Genomic DNA, 20,858 nt, shown 5'->3' with positions numbered 1-20,858 from the left:
GAACAGCATACTGAGGCCTCAGAGGAGGCCGCAGTGTGGAAAATACAAAGGTACAAAGGTGCGCGTGGAGCAGGCTGGTGGCTGAGGGCGCAGTTGTCGTTTTCAATCGGGAGGGAGTCTCAGACTCTGAGCTCCAGATCCGGGCAAGTCTCTAGGGACTCAGACTCAAACGGGAGAAGCAGGATTGTCTGGCATCGGTCGGAACGTGAGGGCAGCTTTCTCTCTGAGGTTTGCAGCGGTTGCTGGGGTTCTGAGAAGCAGAGCCTCTGGGAACGGGACTGAGAGCAGCCATAACTGCTCCCTCCGCCAGCCCTGTTGATCCCGCCCCGCCCAAGCCCTGCGCAGAGCCATTTGCCAGATCGCCTCAGGCAAAGGCTAGATTAGCACCTCTCCAGAGGACAGAAGTTTTCCCACTGCAGACACAGCTGATTCTCACAGTCAGTCAGCCTGGTGGTCAAATCCCTCTAGTATTAACTACAACAATCAAGGCTTAACTACAACAAGACTGTGCACAAAGACCACAAGGGGGTGCACCAAGAAAGTGTAAAAAATGCGGAGACAAAGAAACAGGACAAAACTATCAAGGGAGGATATTGAATTCAGAACCACACTTTTAAGGTCTCTCAAGAACTGTCTAGAAGCCGCCGATAAACTTATTGAGATCTACAAGAAATCTAATGAGACCCTCGATGCTGTGATAAAGAACCAACTAGAAATTAAGCATCCACGGACTGAAATAAAGAATATTATACAGACTCCCAACAGCAGACCAGAGGAACACAAGAATCAAGTCAAAGATTTGAAATGCGAAGAAGCAAAAAACACCCAACTGGAAAAGCAAAATGAAAAAAGAACCCGAAAATACGAAGAAAGTGTAAGGAGCCTCTGGGACAGCTTCAAACGCACCAACATCAGAATTATAGGGGTACCAGAAGATGATAGAGAGCAAGATATTGAAAACCTATTTGAAGAAATAATGACAGAAAACTTCCCCCACCTGGTGAAAGAAATAGACTTACAGGTCCAGGAAGCGCAGAGAACCCCAAACAAAAGGAATCCAAAGAGGACCACACCAAGACACATCATAATTAAAATGCCAAGAGCAAAAGACAAAGAGAGAATCTTAAAAGCAGCAAGAGAAAGAAAGTCAGTTACCTATAAGGGAGTACCCATACAACTGTCAGCTGATTTCTCAACAGAAACTTTGCAGGCCAGAAGGGAGTGGCAAGAAATATTCAAAGTGATGAATGCCAAGAACCTACAACCAAGATTACTTTATCCAGCAAAGCTATCATTCAGAATTGAAGGTCAGATAAAGAGCTTCAAAGATAAGGAAAAGCTAAAGGAGTTCATCACCACCAAACCAGTATTATATGAAATGCTGAAAGGTATCCTTTAAGAAGAGGAAGAAGAAGAAAAAGGTAAAGATACAAATTATGAACAAGAAATATGCATCTATCAACAAATGAATCTAAGAATCAAGTGAATAAATAATCTGAGGAACAGAATGAACTGTTGATTATAATAGAATCAGGGACATAGAAAGGGAATGGACTGATAATTCTTGGGGGGAAAGGGGTGTGGGAGATGCGGGAAGAGACTGGACAAAAATCGTGCACCTATGGATGAGGACAGTGGGTGGGGAGTGAGGGCAGAGGAAGGGGTGGGAGCTGGAAGGAGGGGAGTTATGGGGGGAAAAAAGAGGAACAAATGTAATAATCTGAACAATAAAGATTTAATTAAAAAAAGATTACAACAACAACAACAAAAAAATGTCTGACTAAAGGCTTAGGCCTGCTCCCCAGAGAGCGGGCCTAAGCCGGCAAGTGGACATCCCCTGAGGGCTCCCAGGCTGCCAGAGGGATGTTTGACTGCCAGCTTAGGCTCAATCCCCCAGGGAGCGGCCCAAGCCGTCCGTTGGACATCTCCTGAGGGGTCCCGGACTGCAAGAGGGCACAGGCTGGGCTGAGAGCCCCCCCCCCCCCACACACACACACAAGTGCAGAAATTTTAATGCACTGGGCCTCTAGTACCATATAAAGCATATAGATGTTTATCTTTTCCACATTTCTTGTATTTTTTCTTTGGTGTTTAGTTGATTTTGTAGTGAAATGTTTAAATTCCTTTACTTCCTTTTGAGTACACTGTATAGCAATTTTCTTTGTGATTACCATAAAGATTAACATCCTAAAGTTATAATATTCAAATCTGCATTTATAGCAATTTAACTTAAATAACATACAAAATCTCTGCTCCTTTACAGCTGTTCCAACCCCTTTAGATTTTTGATGTCACAAAATTACATCTTTACTAGTATACATTGTGTGCCCCAAAATACAAACTAATAATTTTTAAAATGTATTAGTTCCCTAAATTATATAGAAAACAAGATTTGGAGTTACAGTAATGCTAGTTTTACACAATAATTTTCTTTAAATGTATTTAGTCTCTTAAATCATGTAGAAAAGAAAGTATAAACCATTGTTACAGTATTAGCTGTTATAATTGCCCATACACTTATCTTTGTTAAGATATTTATTTCTCCATAGGGTTTTAAGGTACTGTCTAGTGTACTTTCATTTCACCTGGCAGGACTCCCTTGAGCATTTCTTGCAGGCCACATCTAGTGGTCACAAACTCCTTCAGCTTTAGTTTATGTGGGAATGTTTTGATTGTTCCCTCACTTTTGAAGAACAGTTTAGCTGGATATATGATTCTTGGTTGACAGTTTTTTTCTTTTAGCACTTTGACCCAGTATCTTCTGGCCTCCAGGTTTCTGGTAAGAAATCTACAAATATTCTTCTTGAGGATCCCTTGTACTTGGTGACTGTTTTCTCTTTTACTGCTTTCAAGATTCACTCTTTGTCTTTGGTTATTGAAAGTTTGAATTAAAAGTGTCAGTGTGGGTCTCTGAATTCATCTTACTTGGAGTTTATCTTAGTTGGAGGAGTGGATTTCCAAGACCTGGGAGACCCAGGTGGCCCTGGCTTCCAAGAACCCTGTGACACAGCTGGTGCTGGTCTCCTAGGCTCTGGAGAGACAGCAGGGAATGGCTTGCAAAGTTCAGAGACTCTGACGGGGATGGCTTCCTTGGCTCAGGTGAGACTGTCCAGGCTGGCTTCCAAGACTCTGGAGACGTAGTTGGGGACAGACCCAAGGTTCAGGAGAAGCAGCAAGAACTGGTGACTCTGGAGAGGAGGCTGAAGGCGGCCCCAATATTTCTGGGAAATGGGAGTGTTTCTGAGGTTTGGGATTAATAAGAGCAGCCTTTACTGGCTCAGGAGATACAGGAGCAAGTTTCTGTGGTTCCGGAGAAGGAACTGGGACTGGCTTCTGAGATTCAGAAACAATAGGGATTGATTTTGGAAGTTCAGGAGAAGAAACAGAGGTAGTTTTTGATGGCTCAGGAGAAGGAAGAGAAGGTGTTTGTAGCTCGGAGAAACTATTTTCCATCTCTAATCTTATTCCTATTATGTCCTCAAATTCAATTTATGAAGCAGGTACTATCATCTCAGGTGTGTTAGAGACAAACCATTTAATGTGCCAATGACCAACAGATCTGTAATTGAATGAGGTCTTACTCAAGTCTTGTTTCAAATCACTGGTTTTTTTCTGCCATCTGTTCACTTACCCACAAGCCTTAAATGCCATCCTTACTCCAGCTAACTACTTAAAGCAATAATATATGGAAGTTTAGACTCCTTAAAAACAAGGAATTTCTAATTAATCATTTAGATAGATATGTAGTGTCATGATACTTTTCTACTTGCTTTTGAATTCTGTCTATGTGAATTCTACTGCTTACTGTTTGGTGTGGAAGAGACTGGGTGAGAAGAGTGGAGACTGTCATCTTCCTACTAAGCTGGGAGCCCTCGGCAGGCCAGTTCCCACCTCTGTGCTTCCCTTCCACCAAAGGAACACAGCTTCACAAGTAACAGGAAGCTCCATAAGTGAAATGTGGACAGTAGAGTTTCCTACTGGTAATAAAAATCATCTTAGTTGGAGTTCACTTAACTTTTTGGATATTTATATTTATGGTTTTCATCAAATTTGAAAAGTTTTCTGCCAATATTTCTTCAAATATTCTCTCTGTCCCTTTCTCTCTTCTCTTTCTGGGACTCCCACAATGCATATTTTGGTCTGCTTTATGGTTTCCCACAGGCTTCTTAGGCTCTGCTCACTTATTTTCAATAATTTTTCATTCTGTTCCTTAGCTTGATAATTTCCATTGATCATTAACTGTCCTGAAAGTCACTTCACCAGGGGGGGAGGGGGGCGTGCAATAAGGATGGTTGCCCACCTCTTTGCAACTCTGTGATCAAAAGCAGTTAAGTAGCAATCAGAGCACAGATTCCCAATATTTGGAAGACAGGATCATTTTTACCAACCCTAGCTCCCACAAGTTGTGTGCAAGATACTCACATGGCTGGGGGTCGAGGTACTGTGTGGAGCTCAAACTGACAAAAAGTAACCACAATTTTCTGTCTAAGCCATCTCTTGGAAGTTGCAAGCCTTCAATAGACTCCAGAGTTCCAAAAACAGTTATAGCAAACAGATTCTGCCAATGAAATTATTATCTAGGTAGGGAGACAGATTTTTAGTGTTTCCTCCTCCACCATCTTCCCAGAATTCTCATCTTGTGATTGTTTTATTTACTATTTTCCAACATAGAGCCCATTCTAGTGGCTTCCAACTGAGCCAAAAGTCCCTACAGGGAACCAATGTGGGGATACTACCAGTTCCTGAATATGTCTACTCTAATTATGCCGTAAGAACTGGAGAAATAATCACAGAATAGTTTGGGGGCCCCCTGAACCCACTGTGATATGGACCTTAGCTGAAACTCCATTAATTACCTGACCTCCATAAGCCCCCACTGATTGGAGGGCCACAGTGATGCTTGGGGTCTCCTGGAATGTGTCAGTTTAGAGCCCGTATCCAGGCATTCCTAAAGCGTCTGATTTCCTTTTCTCCAGAGCACACTCAGGTAAATGGACATAGTTCCCTAAAGGCAGGGAAAAGGGCTAACACTATAGATTTTTTGGCAATGTACTGGGGTCCTTGCTCAGGGGGACTTGACTTCCCTTTCATTCAAGTGGCTCTGAGTCTGTAAACTGGCTCAAGTCTGTAACAGGAGCCATGACTCTTTCATGATTTGTTACATTTTATTCACTTGACCTAAAACTCTTGCATTTATATAAATCAAATAAGAATTTAGTAGTCTTTCCATCTATTTCATTAATCCTCCCCATGGCTATGGCATTTGCAAGGGATTGGATGGTGTTAGAAACAAAAAGTGAACTGACATTATGCTCAAACCAACTAAGCTACTAACTGATCAGAATCAAATAAAATGATACATCATTTTATTCCAACAGTATTTTTGGTTTTAGGATTGAATGTAGTGTCCAGTCTGGGGAATTTGTAAGGAAAAAAGTAAGAATTCTTACACTGAATTAAAACTACATGAGGCTCAATTCAGTCCTCTAGGATCTTCTCCCTCCCCCTCCGCCTCATAAAATGAAAAGCAGTTGGGCAAGAATAGCTTTGGCAAGTGGAGGGAACTGTGCCAGGCTTAGTGAGGGTTGGACTTTAATAGGAAAAAGAGTGAGCATTATAGTCAGGGAAGAAAAAGGAATGAGCAAGGCAGGGTAGGAAGGTTACTTATATAAGATATCATTTGCCAATACCTTAAATAACTGGACCTTAAGGGGTCATTTTGTATTGAGAATGCACCATAAAAATCAGTGTTGTAGAGACCTTAATTTAAAGGGTGGATTGGGAGGCCCCAGAGTATGCACTCTCTACTGCACCAATCTGTGCGCACAATGAGGGCCTAGACCAGTGAGGGGCCAGCAACAGATACATTGCCAAAGAAACCAAACCAGGCTTACTTAGGCCAAACAGAATAAAAAACCAATTTTGCTTTCTTCAGTTTAAATTTTATTTTTTCTACCACCTTTTATCCCCTCTATCACCTCCACGTATCCCCCTCCACCCCCACAATCACCACACTGTTGTCCATGAGTGTTTTCCCTCAACCCCCTAACCCACTCCCTGCTGTCTGCCTGTTCTCTGAACGTGTCTCTATTTTGCTTGTCAAAACCCCCGATTTTCAAGCCCAGGTGTGGTAGGCAGAATGGTCCGCAAAGATATCCAAGTCCTAACTGCCAGACCCTGTGAATATGGTAGTTTATTGCAAGGGAAATTTAAGATTGCCAATCAGTTGATTTTAAAACGGGGAGATCATCCTACATTACCTGAGTGACCCAATGTAATCACAAGAGTCCTTAAATGGAAGAAAGAGATGTGACAACAGAGCATGGTCAAAGGGACGCTATGCACCAGCTCAAAGATGCAGGAAGGGAACCACGAGTCAACAGTGCAGGTGGGTTCTAGAAGCAGGAAAAGGGAAGAGCCTCCAGGAAATAATGCGGCTCTGCTGACACCTGGATTTTAGCTCAATGAAGTATTGAACTGTCAGAGAACAACTCTGTGCTGTTTTAAACCACTAAGTTTCATGTACTTTGCTACAGCAATAGGAAACTAATACACTATGTGAGGAGAAACACATAGGTTGAGAAAGAGGAACAATTTCAGGGGTTAGCTCCAGGGTTGTAATTCAACTTAAAAAGTACCCCCCCCCTTCATTTTGTGATGCTTATAGATCAGATTTGTGATGCTTACAGATCAGAATTCCGATTTGTGATTAAATACATCACAATTCATGCAAATTAATGAAAATTGGTCACCTAAAATATAATGGCATCAAGACCATGAATGTTGAGTGAAAGATACAATTTTTTTTAAGTTGTTTATTGATTTTGACAGAGAGGAAGGGTGAGGGATAGAAACATTGATGTGAGAGCGAAACATCTATCAGCTGCCTCCCACACACCCCCTACTGGGAATTTAGCCCACACTGAGGCATGTGCCCTGACCAGGAATCAAACCTGCAACCTTTTGATGCACAGGGTGATGCCCAACCAACTGAGCCATACCAGCCAGGGTTAAGATGTAACAATTTTTATTCCCCTGCATATTAAGTAAAATCAATGGTTTGAGAATTCATTAAAAATAATTATAATTACATAGAAAAATAAGAAAAATGTAAAGTGAGCATAATATTGATTGGAGAGGTATGCTATTGAATAGGAGGCAAAATTATCAATGTTAAAAAAATAAGTTATTAGGTCTTAAAGTAATGGCACAGCCCACCCTAATCCCGTGGTCGGCAAACTGTGGCTCGTGAGCCACATGCGGCTCTTTGGCCCCTTGAGTGTGGCTCTTCCTAAGCCTTAGGAGTACCCTAATTAAGTTAATAACAATGTACCTACCTATATAGTTTAAGTTTAAAAAATTTGGCTCTCAAAAGAAATTTCAATCATTGTACTGTTGATACTTAGCTCTGTTGACTAATGAGTTTGCCGACCACTGCCCTAACCGTTTGAGGCAAAAAGAAAAGGGAAGTCAACACTGAGATGAGCCAAAAACCTGGTGGTTTAAACAAATAGGGGTAAGGTCTCAAGGCCAAAACTATGCATGTCACCACCACATACCCTAGTATAATATCCTCTGGTTCTCAACCTGTGGATCACGAACAATGAAAATACATCCTGCATATCAGATATTTATATTACAATTCATAACAGTAGCAAAATTACAGTTATGAAGTAGCAACGAAAATAATTTTATGGTCGGGGGTCACCACAACATGAGGAACTGTATTAAAGGGTCGTGGCATTAGGAAGGTTGAGAACCACTGTGTCTATACTATGATGATATTATGAAAAAGCCACATCAGATAGCAAGTCATGGGATCTGGTTGGCACCACCTTGAGCAAAGAATTCTGTGAGAAGTTTGCATCAAAAAGTGTGAAATCTTCCCCTAACCAGTTTGGCTCAGTGGATAGAGCGTCGACCCGCAGACTGAAGGGTCCCAGGTTCGATTCTAGTCAAGGGCATGTACCTTGGTTGCGGGCACATCCCCAATAGGGGGTGTGCAGGAGGCAGCTGATCGATGTTTCTCTCTCATCAATGTTTCTAACTCTCTATTCCTCTCCCTTCCTCTCTGTAAAAAAAAAATCAATAAAATATATTTTTTTAAAAAGTGTGAAATCTTAAGGCATAAAGAATCTATGCACATAATATGGTTGGTTTGAGACTGCAGGCTTCAAAAGAGTTTCTGGGTACTGAAGACCCTTTGTTTTTCCATTCATAATTTTAATCAAATCAGTATAACAAAAACGACAACTGTATATGAAAGATATCTTATCTGCCCAACTTGTTGGCATTATCCCTAGAAGGAAACTTCAGAACTAGAAACTTGTTCTTGAGGTGTCCAGTGTAAACTGACAACTACTCAGTGCTTTCCCTGCCTAACTATGCTCACCAAAGTGATAAATCTGAAGCTTCGAAGACCTTCCCAGTATTATCTAACACTGTCTTCCCAATTGGCATGTTAACTTGGATGCCATTAAACAAAAAACACTCCTGTTCAAAAATGTCCAGAAATGGCTCAACTAAAGCTAGTATTTCAATCTGGCTATCCATCAGAATCCTAACAGCGTGAAATGTTTCACATTGTTTAAATGAAGCAGCCAGGATAACCACTGAATTTAAACAACCTTTAATAAATTATGTGCACTGATGAGATTCTCCACAAGGAACACCTATATAGTGATTCCCTAACTTACCTGACCACGGAACTTTGAGAAAACAGAGCTGAGAAAATGCTGCTCCAGATATGACAAAATTAGTATGCTGAAAACAAGTGGAAATAGGAAAGAGTAACAGAAATTGGACATCATATAATGAAAAAGAAAACACACACATGAAGATGTTGGTGACATGAAAACCTTTGTTTTTAATTCGGTTGATACACATTTGAACAAAATATTTTAGAATAGAATAATCCATGAACAGGCTCAAGGTATTTATAGTAACAACTTTAAAAACAAAAATGGATACATTCTCAAACAGAAATGTCTTTATAAAATTTTCTATGGTGACTCTGGAAGACTTTCAATTCCTACTCATTACCCTGATGTGAAGCTCCAACAGGTGGCACATAAGGCCCAGGAGTAGGAGGTACATCTCTAACACATTTGGCAATTAAGGATGATCTATTGGTGTGAGCTCACAGGGAAGTGAAGGGCCAGATCTCGGGATAAGATACAGAATGGAAGACTCCAACGCAAACAACTAAGGACAAGACCTAAAATCATACTCACCTTTCTCAGTTTCCTGTAGGAGAAGGCTGCAAATAGTTTTTTATACTTACTCAATTTTCTCCCTTTTAGCAGAAAATCAGCAACCCTGAGACTCCAATTTTCCAAGACATAAAAGTTAATAAACATCTAGAAACTCTCTGTTCAAGATTTATAAAAATGATCAAATAGAAACTTCAAAATAACTTTTATGATCGGAAAATACTTTTAAGGAAAAAGAACAAAATCCTTCAAAAATGTCTTGCTTGCCCTAACCAGTTTGGCTCAGTGGATAGAGCGTCGGCCTGCGGACTGAAAGGTCCCAGGTTCGATTCCGGTCAAGGGCATGTACCTTAGTTGTGGGCACATCCCCAGTAGAAGGTGTGCAGGAGGCAGCTGATAGATGTTTCTCTCTCATCGATGTTTCTAACTCTCTATCCCTCTTCCTTCCTCTCTGTAAAAAATCAATAAAATAAAATTTAAAAAAATGTCTTGCCTAATTCTTAAACATTCTAACTAGTAATTTCCATGGTATGAAATGAGTTTCACAAAAAAGATACACTTTTTAACTAGATTATTTTAAATTGAGTACAACTGGCTCTTGCTTGTTAAATGAATGCCTATATCTTCATATTATTCAAATATACTTAAAAGAGATTAGATATGTTATCCATCTAGAATATACAGTCTGAATTGATAACAACATAAACAGAGACCATGAAAAAGATAACAAATGTCTATTCTGTGAACACTATTGAGACAAACACTATACACCATACATAGCAACATCTACTGACCCAACTAGGCTATTCAACTTATACTTTCAACAAACAACTTTGTAGAGCATGTAGCCACTGTTTTCAAAAGTCAAATCTGCTGCTCTTCTAGTGGTGGTTCAAGAGCTTCCATTAGCTTTTTGTTTGCCTCTTCATTGTGCCGACTTTGACAATGAGTTAAATGTTTCTTAAAGCCTCTTGGGAAATTTGATTCAAAATTACATCGTGGACATTTAAGTAAACTTTGCCCATGGGCTGCTACATGATTTTTAAGGAGAGATTCCAAAAGAAAAGCCTTTCCACAAATTGTGCATTTGTAAGGGCTATGGACATTATGCTTATTAACCAAATGATGCAAAACAGCACCTTTTTTCATAGCACGACAACAACAAATTTTGCAATAATACTTTCCTTTTCCACGCTTCATATATTTGGCAATCTCTTCTTCAGATATAAAAGCCTCCTTTTCTTCAGTAAACTGTAGTACATTTTTGGACTGCTCTGGACTAGTCATGTCCATTTTGTTCTCTTTACTAAAATCAAGAGATTCCACATCAACTTGCTCTTGATCACTGCTTGATTCTTGGCCCTTACTATCTATTGCTTCCAAATCTGTTTTTATATATTCACTACTACTAAGCTCAGCATCAGAGTTCTCTTGGTTGTCTTTCTTGAGCTTCTTTGAGGCAGGAAATAAAGTGTCTTCTAAGAGTTTCTTAGGTGTAGCTAGTTCTTCCTGAACCAAAATATCACACTTTTGATCATCTATGGCATCTGTCTGCAGTTCATCTCCCAATTCAACTGCCTTTTGAGATTCTGGGAACATAGCAGATTTGGTAAGTTCAGGGAAAAGGGTATGTTTCCGTGGCTCTGGAAAAAGAGCGCGTTTTCGTGGTTCAGGAGAAGCAGGAGGGGCTGTTTTGGTAGGCTCAGAAAACAGGGCGAGTTTTCTAGGCTCAGTATCAATAGAAAGAACGGGCTTCCAAATATCGGAGGCTGCTTTAGGCGACTCAGATGGCCCAGAAGGTTTCCGGGTCTCAGGGAAGACAGGTTTCTGAGGTTCAATAAAAAAGGAAGACTTCCAGAGATCAGGGGAACCACCACGGGAACTTTTCTGGAACTCAGGAAAATCAAGTGAAGCAGGAGGAGTCTTCCGCTGATCAGGAGAAAGCTTCCAAAACTCTGGCGATCCTGAGGGTTTTCTGAGCTCTGGAGATCCTGCTGGACTTCGAATGTCAGGGGACAATGGTGGGCCTGGTTTGCGAAGCTCAGGAGACAAGGGGGGTCCTGCTTTACGGAGCTCAGGAGACACTGGGGGAACTGTCTTCCAATGTTCAGGTGACAAGGTGGAAGCTGTCTTTCTCAGTTCTGGTGGGCCAGACTTCCACGACTCAGGAGATGCGGGGGGGGATTTCCAGGAACCAGGTGAGACTGATGAAGACTTCCAGGACGCAGGGGACATAGAAGGAGTTGGTTTCCAAGGTCCAGGTGATATAGAAGGAATTGGTTTCCAAGGTCCAGGAGACACAGATGGAGCAGGTTTAGCTGGCTTCCAGGGTCCTGATGCTGAAGGACTGGATTTCCAAGACCTGGGGGACCCAGGTGGCCCTGGCTTCCAAGAACCCGGTGACACAGCTGGGGCTGGTCTCCTAGGCTCTGGAGAGACAGCAGGGAATGGCTTCCAAGGTTCAGGAGACTCTGATGGAGATGGCTTCCTTGGCTCAGGGGAGACTGTCCGGGCTGGCTTCCGAGACTCTGGAGATGCAGTTGGGGACGGCCCCCAAGGTTCAGGAGAAGCAGCAAGAACTGGTGACTCTGGAGAGGAGGCTGAAGGCGGCCCCAATGTTTCTGGGAAATGGGAGTGTTTCTGAGGTTTGGGATTAATAAGAGCAGCCTTTACTGGCTCAGGAGATACAGGAGCAAGTTTCTGTGGTTCTGGAGATGGAACTGGGACTGGTTTCTGAGATTCAGAAACAATAGGGATTGATTTTGAAAGTTCAGGAGAAGAAACAGGGGTAGTTTTTGGTGGCTCAGGAGAAGGAAGAGGTGTCTGTGGCTCAGGAGAAACATGGCCAGGCTTCTGAGGCTCCAAGGAAGTAAGAGGAGTAGGTCTGGGTGATTCTGGAGACAAAACTGGGTCAAGTTTCTCTGTTTCTATGGAAAGGGCAGGTACAGATTTCTGGAGTTCTGAATTAGGGGGCATTTTCTGGTGTTCAGGAGGAGGAGGGCTTTTCACAGAATCTGTTTCTTTGTTTAACTGATTTTTTGGTTTCTCATTCCATTTCTCTGGGGCTGCATGTTTGGATGTGATGTGATAGTATACATTAGAGTACATCTTGCTGGTGAAGAAGCATTTATGGCAATGAAATAGCTTTGCACTTTTCTGGTAAAATATCATTTTACCTAACCCACCAGCATCCATTTCATCACAAAATTCTGGATGGATGGTGCCCATGTGGATTTGTACATTTTCATAATCCGTGCCTCTGAAATTACAGTGGTCACACTCCAAACGTACTGATGGTTTACGAAGTTCCTGAAATACTTCCATTTTTCTTTCTGTTACAACACACACAGTTATACTCTTTAAAAACTTTCAATAGTGCTGAAATAAAGTAGAAATAAATTATTTTCAGGGAACATAATCTTGAATGAACTGCTATTCTAGCCCATTCTAAAACTGCATATTTTTAAGCATAGGATGGCGCACATATGCATTTATTCAATAATATATCTATAAAAGATTTTTAAGAAAAAATGCAACTAATTTTTAACTGAGTTCCAGGAACTCTGCTAGGTTTACATACATCATCCTTTTAATCTTCTTAATAATCTGACTCAAGTATTATTTTGTTCATTTAGAGATGAAAAACCTGAGGTTCAGATTAGTGACTTAACCAGGTTATGAAACTATTAGTGACCCAAGCCTTACCCCAGAATTATGTACTTCATGTGCTATATACCCTGACTCTAAAACCCCAAATATCAACAAGCTATCTGTGTACAAAGCTAAGTAAATATCAAAATACAAGTTAGGCTATTTAAGGCTGAGCAAGAAATTTTAAATCTATTTCAAAAATCACTTGTTAAATTAAGTGTAACTATGAAAACTCCATAAATTTTTTAAAAATTTATATATGTATTGATTTTTGTGAGAGAGAAAGAAACATCTATTTCTTGATCCACTTATTTATGCATTCATTGGTTGTTTTTTGTATGTGCCCAGACCAGAGATCAAACCCACAACCTGTTGTTATCAAGATGATACTCTATGCCCTAACCGGTTTGGGTCAGTGGATAGAGCGTCGGTCTGCGGACTGAAGGGTCCCAGGTTCAATTCCGGTCAGGGGCGTGTACCTTGGTTGCGGGAACATCCCCAGTGGGGGGTGTGCAGAGGGCAGCTGATTGATGTTTCTCTCTCATCGATGTTTCTGGCTCTCTATGCCTCTCACTTCCTCTCTGTGAAAAATCAATAAAATATATTTTTTTTTAAAAAAAGATGATACTCTAATCAACTGAGCTACCCGACCAGGGCTCATAGATCTTAAAAAAAAAAAAATCAGCATATTTTATATTTTTTCCATCTTAATATAAAGTATTTGATTCATTTATTTAATAAATAAATTATTTTGTGTCCCATGCTTTTCTAAGCACTCAGGGGTAAAGGGGTGTTTTGCAATATGATGCTTTCATTGGTAGGGATCTAAGAGTGTAGAGGGCAACATAAAGAAAGCTGTCAAGGAGACATTCAAGCAGAGATTTTGAATAACATGCCATCCTAGGCTTAAAATTATTACTCGAGCAGAGATGCTGCCCTTACCAAGCAAAGGGCAATTTAGATTGAGGACAGCCTGGAGGCAGGAACTTGCTTGCCAGAAAATAGAACTTTTTAAAATTTTAAGTGAGACTTTTTAGGTGATTAAAGTAACAAAAGCTCAGGTGAAACATACTCATTCATACAGTATATAATACTCACACAGTATCATTCCCCAGGTAGCCCCGTACTTACATGTGGTTGAAGAAATGTTCTATGTATACACAAATGCATAAACACATTCTATACAAATGGGATATTAAACATATTGTTCTGCAATCTGCTTTCATTTAAGGAAAAGAAGGTGTCCCTCTGGCTCAAGAGAAATTACAGGGCCAGGTTTCTGAAGTTCCAAAGCAAGAAGAGTAGGTTTTGTGATTCTAGAAACAAAACTGGGCCAAGTTTCTGGCAGGTAGAGGTTTCAGGAGCTCTGCTGAATTAGAGGGCTTTTTTTTTTTTTTTTTAGAGGATCCGGTAGAGGGCATTTTCTAGGACATTTTTACATACAGAGATAAGCACTGAATTTCTTTGTACATATCTTTGAATGTAAGGGTACTTCTGAAGGGAGAATTCCTAGAAATGGATTACCATGTTCAAAGGCTAGTTACATTAAAATTGACACATTATACCAAACTCTCAAAAAGTCACAGCACTATTGCATACCAATTAATAGTGTACATATGAGGGACAATTCCCCAAATTCCTCATCAACACTGAGTGTATCATTAAATTTCTTAGGTGAAAACCAGTATCTCACTACTGTTTTAACGTGCTTTTCTTTAATGAGAAATGGACATTTTTCCTTGCTGATTAGCCATGTATATTTCTTTTCTAGGATATGCTTTGTCCATTTTTCTTAATTACTTATAAATTGTCCTTGTATATAAAAGAAATCAAACTTTTAACTATAGGAACTTTTCTTAACTTCTCAAGCAGTAATTCATATACAGTTTGGAGAAAGTACTTTTATTTTTTCATTTCAAAGCAACACTTACTTAGCTTCATCTCTCCTCTTTGCATTAAGGATAGTCCCATTAACAAAACAATTTTCTTCCTTTCCTATATGCTGCCCATCAACTTTTACCAATAGTAACTCATATAATCTATTAATCATCAAAAAGTCCAGTAATTGTATAATACAGGGCTTAGATTATAAACCTTAAGGGCAAAGCACTTTTTCTTCTATTCCCACAGAAATGTCTGAGCACACTGTTTTATTGTCAGGAAAATTTTTAAAAATGCTTCTGGCAAACTTCTCAAATAAAAAACAAAATAAAACAAAACCACATCTCATAAATGGATGTCTCTAACACAGTACAACAGTAGAGAGTTGGTCTCCTTTTGGGCACATACTCTTTCCCGATTGCTATCCCAGTCTTGTGGTCCCTTTCAGTAGGCAAAGCTCTACAACCTCTTCTCCTTATTTCTACTTTCCATTGACTCAATTTCTCCCTTTTTTGCCTTTTTGGAAAGTTTATACTAACCCTACATTTTATAGCTACTCCTGCAATTTAGTTCCTGTTTTTAATACCATTTAGCCTAATTCCAGCTGCTCTTGCCTCAAACATCCTCCAGCCACCTCAGTTTCTTGGATTACTTTTGTCCTCAACTGCTGCCTGCCAAATCTGTCCATTCACCAGCTCTCCACCCTTCACGTATGGCCACTCAGTAAATACATCATCCATTCTCATTCCCTTTCAGTCTGTATTAAACCCTGATGGCTCCTCAGACTTCCAAATCATTCATTCCCTATCTTTCCCAAATGGCCCTCCCTCTTTCTCTTGCTACCAAAACTCTTCTAGCCAATCTCAAAGTTTCTATTACTCACACCTGCCTATTATTTAAGCCTCATTATCAAACTCTTAAAAAAAGAAGGGAGGAAGGGGGGGTGGGAGGTAATCAACCAATGACCTTGTATGCATATATGCATAACCCATGGACACAGACAACAGGGTGCTGAAGGCCTTGGGGCGGTCGAAGGGGGAAAGTGGGGCGGGGAGGGGAGGGGCATGAGGGGACCAATGAGGGGAAAAAGGGGACATATATAATACTTTGAACAATGATGAACAAAAACAGATCCAGAGACTTAGAAGCATCGAACAGACCAGACTGTCAAACCTCAGAGGGAAGGCAGGGGAGGGTGGGGGTGGGAGTTAGTGATCAACCAAAAGACTTGTATCCATGCATATGAGCATGACCAATGGACACAGACAATAGAGGGATGGGAGCGGGTGGGGAGAGGTCAATGAGGTAAAAGGAGACATATGTAAAACTTTCAACATAAAGAATTTTAAAATTAAAATTTAAAAAAGTGTATGTAAAACACATCTTTTAAATGTTACAGAATTTACCTCTCAAACTCCTAAGTTAGCACATGTTCATACATCATTTTATATATATGACTGTGTACACTTTTATAGAGGTTTTCCTTAAGAACTCCAAGAACCTTTCAAAAATATTCTCATCATAAAATATTCTCCTAAACATTAAAAAGCAAGAAATGTTAAAAGCAAAAAAAAAAGGAAAAGAAATACTGGTAAAATAAAATAACACTTTATAAATCCAAGACAAGTACTTTTACAGTGAGAAAGAAATAAAGACCAACATGCTTCTCCCTAGTAGACTTACCAGCTGTCTTACTAGAAGTCTTTAAAAAAGTCTTCAAAGGACAGCAATTTACATGGCTTTTTTACTAAACCGCAGAAAACAGCTGGAGTACATGAAGAAGGACAAAGATGAGAAGTTGAACCTAAAAATAAAAAAATAAAGGGCAGTCAAAATCCCATCTCTATGATATCTTGTGCCCCCTATAATAGAATTCTGCCTATTTCTCTCACCATTGTGCCCCCCCAACCCCCAAAAGTGAAGAATCCAATCCAATCAGCCTGGTACTTATTTTAATGAAATGACACCAAATACTATGCACAACACCATTCCTGTCTAATTCCACTTTAATAATCCACCATGTATATAACCAAACCCTTCTCCATCCTTCCCTCTAGTCCCTACACCTTGTCAACTACTTTAATTCTGACACCTTATCTCCCTGCCACTAGTCTTACTTCCTTCCAATCCATTCATCATACTGCTACCAGTCATCTTCCAAACATAAAAACCTAAAGTGACTTGCCTGCTCACAATTTCTCAAGGTAATTCTAACACCAATGGCACAAAATTTGAACATTGTATATACAGCTTTTCACAATCTAGCTCCTGACTACACTGCCTTCTTCTCACCTGTAATTCCCTGACAATTCAAGCTTCTGGGCCTTTACACAGGTATTTCCTCTCCTTCACATCCACATATTGCTACCCAGTAATCAGGCAAGTTCCTCCATCCTTTAGGAGGGATTGTTTCTTAAATACTGGAAATATCTCCACCCTTTCCAATCTACCCTGGACCCCCTGCTGTATACACATCTCTACAGAATGGTCATCTCATACCAGGCTGTGGGCTCTTGGAGAGCAGGGACTACCCATTCCCCTCTGTAACCCTTGCACTTCCCTGGCATATGTTATATGCCAGGGGTGGGCAAACTTTTTGACTCGAGGGCCACAATGGGTTCTTAAACTGGACCGGAGGGCCGGAACAAAAGCATGGATGGAGTGTTTGTGTGAACTAATATAAATTCAAAGTAAACATCATTACATAAAAGGGTACGGTCTTTTTTTTTTTAGTTTTATTCATTTCAAACGGGCCGGATCTGGCCCTTGGGCCGTAGTTTGCCCACGGCTGGTATATGCTCAGAAAGTATCTGTTCAATCTCACACACTCTGTCATAAAGACTGGAGCCCTGATCTTACATTCACAGAATTTTAAAACTAGAAAAGACCCAAGCTATGATCTAGTCTTAGAGCCTTTGGATTTTAGAACAAGAGAAGACCTCAAGGACCATCTACTTTAACACTTCAATTTATACTTGAGGAAACTCAAACTTAGACATTAATTTGCTCAAGGTAAGGCAAATAATCAGCATATGGTGATCAGAATAAACTTCTGCTATCTATCCAAGTTCTATTTTATCTTGACCAACTTAATACAGTGGCATTTCATAAGATCTTGGAAAGCCAATACAATGAGTCAAAATCAACAAAACAAACTTTATCAAACATTTATAACCCAAATATCAATTGCAGAACATGGCACTATAGAGAACTGTGTTCCATATTCTGCATTTGGCAGAATATCCCAGTGGATCACTGTCTCCAGCTCTGGGCAGGAAGGGCACTTTAAGAGAGTCCCTAACACTAGGGAACTTGTAAATGAAAGCAAGCAGGATGGCAGGCATGAAAACATGTCATTTGTGAGCACAGGCACTTAACTTCAAAAGTGGGAGAATTATGGATAATATGTAAGCTGCCCTAGAAGCAACAAGTGGAGCCAGTAGGAAAACAGATGTCAGTTCAACATATCAAAATTTATGAACTACTCAATCACAGACAAATAAGTTGCTTTGTGGGGGAGGTGCCCTCCATAACAGGAAGCCAATGATCAGGACAGGACTGGAAGGATCCTCAAAGCACTTGAGTCCAACATCTTCACTTTATAATTGAGAAAAATGATGCTCAGTGAGAGAAGTGACTTGTGAAAGATCACACGAATTAGGTCCAAAGAAGCAACAGAAGACCCTGGCTTCCTGATTCTGGATCTATTTGTAACGCAATGCTGCCTTTCCCACAGAGGTGTTTCAGATTGAGTCCAGAATTCAGCTGCTGGGTAGAGACTAGGCACTGAAATTCCTATTATTTCTCCTATTATTAACATCCTGTATTAGTGTGGTACATGTTCCAAATGACAAATACCAATATTAACTAAAGTCCACAGTTTACATTAAGGGGTCACTTTACATGTTTTATAGTTCTACTAGAGGCCCAGTGCATGAAATTCGTGCATGGGTGTGTGTAGGGGGGTGTCCCCCAGCCTGGCCTGTGCCCTCTCACAGTCTGGGACGCCTTGCTCCTTACCGCCTGCTACTGCTGCTGCGCTCACCAGCTGTGAGCCTGGCTTCTGGCCGAGTGGCGCTCCCCCTGTGGCAACACATTGACCACTAGGGGGCAGCTCCTGCATTGAGCGTCTGCCCCCTGGTGGCCAGTGCGTATCATAGTGACTGATCATTCCGCCACTCGGTCAATTTGCATATTAGCCTTTTATTATATAGGATGGAATTCCTAAATGTCAACTATCCACCATTACAGATTCCTACAGAATACTTTCACTGCCATAACAATTCCCTGTGCTCAGAAACACCACTGATTTTTTAAAAAATATATTTTATTGATTTTTTACAGAGAGGAAGGGAGAGGGATAGTTAGAAACATCGATCAGCTGCCTCCTACACACCCCCTACTGGGGATGTGCTCAAAACCAAGGTACATGCCCTTGACTGGAATCGAACCTGGGACCCTTCAGTCCGCAGGTTATCCTTCTATCCACTGAGCCAAACCGGTTAGGGCCACTGATTTTTTTTTTTTTTTTTTTTTTACTGTCTCTGTAGTTTTGCCTTTTCCTATACACTTTTTAAAACTGTAGTAAAAGATAACACAATTTTCCATTCTAACCATTTTTTAAAAGCACAACTTAGTGGCATTAACTACATTCACAATATTGGAAAACCATCACCATTATCCATTTCCAGAATTTTTTTTATCACCACATACAGAAACTCTGCACCCACTAAACAATAACTTCCCTTCCTCCCCTCACCCCCACCAGCCCCTGGTAATGTCTACCCCATTTTCTGCCTGTGTGAGGGGAATCATACATGTGCCCTCTTGTGCCTGGCTTATTTCACTTAGCACATCTACACTACAGCATGTCACCGAATTTTAGTCCTTTTCAAGGGTGAAAAACGTTTTGTCTCCCACTCATGTGTTGGCAGACATCTGGGCTGTTTCCTCCTTTTGGCTACTTTAAGTAAGGCTGCTCTGCACGCGTGTGCGCCATGTCCATTTGAGTCCCTGCTTTCAATTCTTTGGAGTTTACACCTTGGGGTGAAATCGCTGGATCATATAATAACTCTCTGTCTAAATTTCTGAGGAACCACTACTCAGCGGTGGGCCACGGCTCCTGGCTGCACCATGTTACATGCCCGCCAGCAACTGCCCAAGTGCTCCCATTTCTCCACACCCTCGCCATCGATAGTGATTTTCCCCCAATAGTCATCCGAATGGGTGTGAGGTGGTATTCGTTCTGGTTTTCATTTTCATCACTGATGGCGAAGGCGCATCCTTTGATGTGCTCACCGGCCATTTGTATATCTTTTTTGGAGAAATACCTACAGTCCTGTGCCCAGTTTTGAATTGGATTGCTTTCTGTTGTTGAGTTTAGGTTCTTTACATGTTCTGGACACGAATCCCTTACCTGATTCATGACTACATTTCTCCCATTCTGAGGATTGCCCAGCTGTTTTTCAAACAATGACAAAAGCCCACGCCGTCTAGGGGCGGAGAACCCTGCATCCGGGACCGAAACAAGAATACGCGCCCCGAGAGCCAGAACCGAATTCCCTGCAGGGTTTAAATAAAACATTACCTGCTTCCCCACCCTCCAGTCCCGCGGCGTCCTCTCCGCCCGCGGCCTCTGGGGAGCGGGTCCTTCCGCCAGCCGGGCGGGAGCTAACGGCGTGCAGGCCCCGCCTCGGTGGGCGCCCAAGGCTTCCCGGAGACGCGGGCGGGGGAGTGCGGGCCCGGACGACGCCCCTGCCTGCTCGCCCCGATCCTCACCGCGGGACCGCGGATGTCGGCGGGGGGCCGGGCTCACCGTGCCGGGCTGCGCCGCGAGGCCCTGCAGACGGCGGCCTCCCGAATGGCGGCGGGGCGCAGGCGCGGGATCCGGACGCGCGAGCATGCGCGTGGCGGCAGGACCCGAGGACCGGGGCTGACGGGAAGAGAGTTTGGCAACGCGCGCCCTTCCGTGTCGGCCAATCAGATCGCCGATCGGGGGGCGCCTCCTCCCCACCTCCTCCCCACCCCCATCCCCACCCCCCGCCAAGTGCGCCGGCCGGTGGAGGGGCCCGCCGGCCCCCGGAAGTGACGTGTCCCCGCTCAGCTCCTGGACGT

General features: G+C 41.7%; 1 protein-coding gene across 3 annotated transcripts; it reads right to left on the bottom strand.

Annotated features, from left to right (window-relative positions):
* Window positions 1-9,931: 9,931 nt before the first annotated feature.
* On the bottom strand, window positions 9,932-20,632 carry CHAMP1 (chromosome alignment maintaining phosphoprotein 1). 3 transcript variants are annotated; one of them, XM_014467421.2, is made up of 3 exons: window positions 20,523-20,632; window positions 16,428-16,548; window positions 9,932-12,590 (listed from the first exon to the last, which is right to left on the bottom strand). In XM_014467421.2, the coding sequence occupies exon 3, from the start codon at window positions 12,534-12,536 to the stop codon at window positions 10,077-10,079; it is 2,460 nt and encodes an 819-aa protein (XP_014322907.1). In that variant the 5' UTR covers window positions 12,537-12,590; window positions 16,428-16,548; window positions 20,523-20,632; the 3' UTR covers window positions 9,932-10,076. The 3 variants fall into 3 exon arrangements, with proteins under 3 accessions (XP_014322907.1, XP_006102105.1, XP_014322908.1); XM_006102043.3 differs by having other exon boundaries at window positions 20,332-20,621; XM_014467422.2 differs by having other exon boundaries at window positions 20,560-20,621.
* Window positions 20,633-20,858: the final 226 nt, after the last annotated feature.

The sequence above is a fragment of the Myotis lucifugus genome, unplaced genomic scaffold (genome assembly GCF_000147115.1).
Source record: "Myotis lucifugus unplaced genomic scaffold, Myoluc2.0 scaffold_395, whole genome shotgun sequence".
NCBI classification, from domain to species: domain Eukaryota; kingdom Metazoa; phylum Chordata; class Mammalia; order Chiroptera; family Vespertilionidae; genus Myotis; species Myotis lucifugus.
The sequence above is the reverse complement of the archived record's forward strand: the minus strand, read 5'-3'. Positions and strand labels throughout refer to the sequence as shown.

Bases quoted from the DNA above. Each gene is read 5' to 3' on its own strand.
- CHAMP1 (XM_014467421.2), bottom strand. From the start codon at position 12,536: ATGGAAGTATTTCAGGAACTTCGTAAACCATCAGTACGTTTGGAGTGT.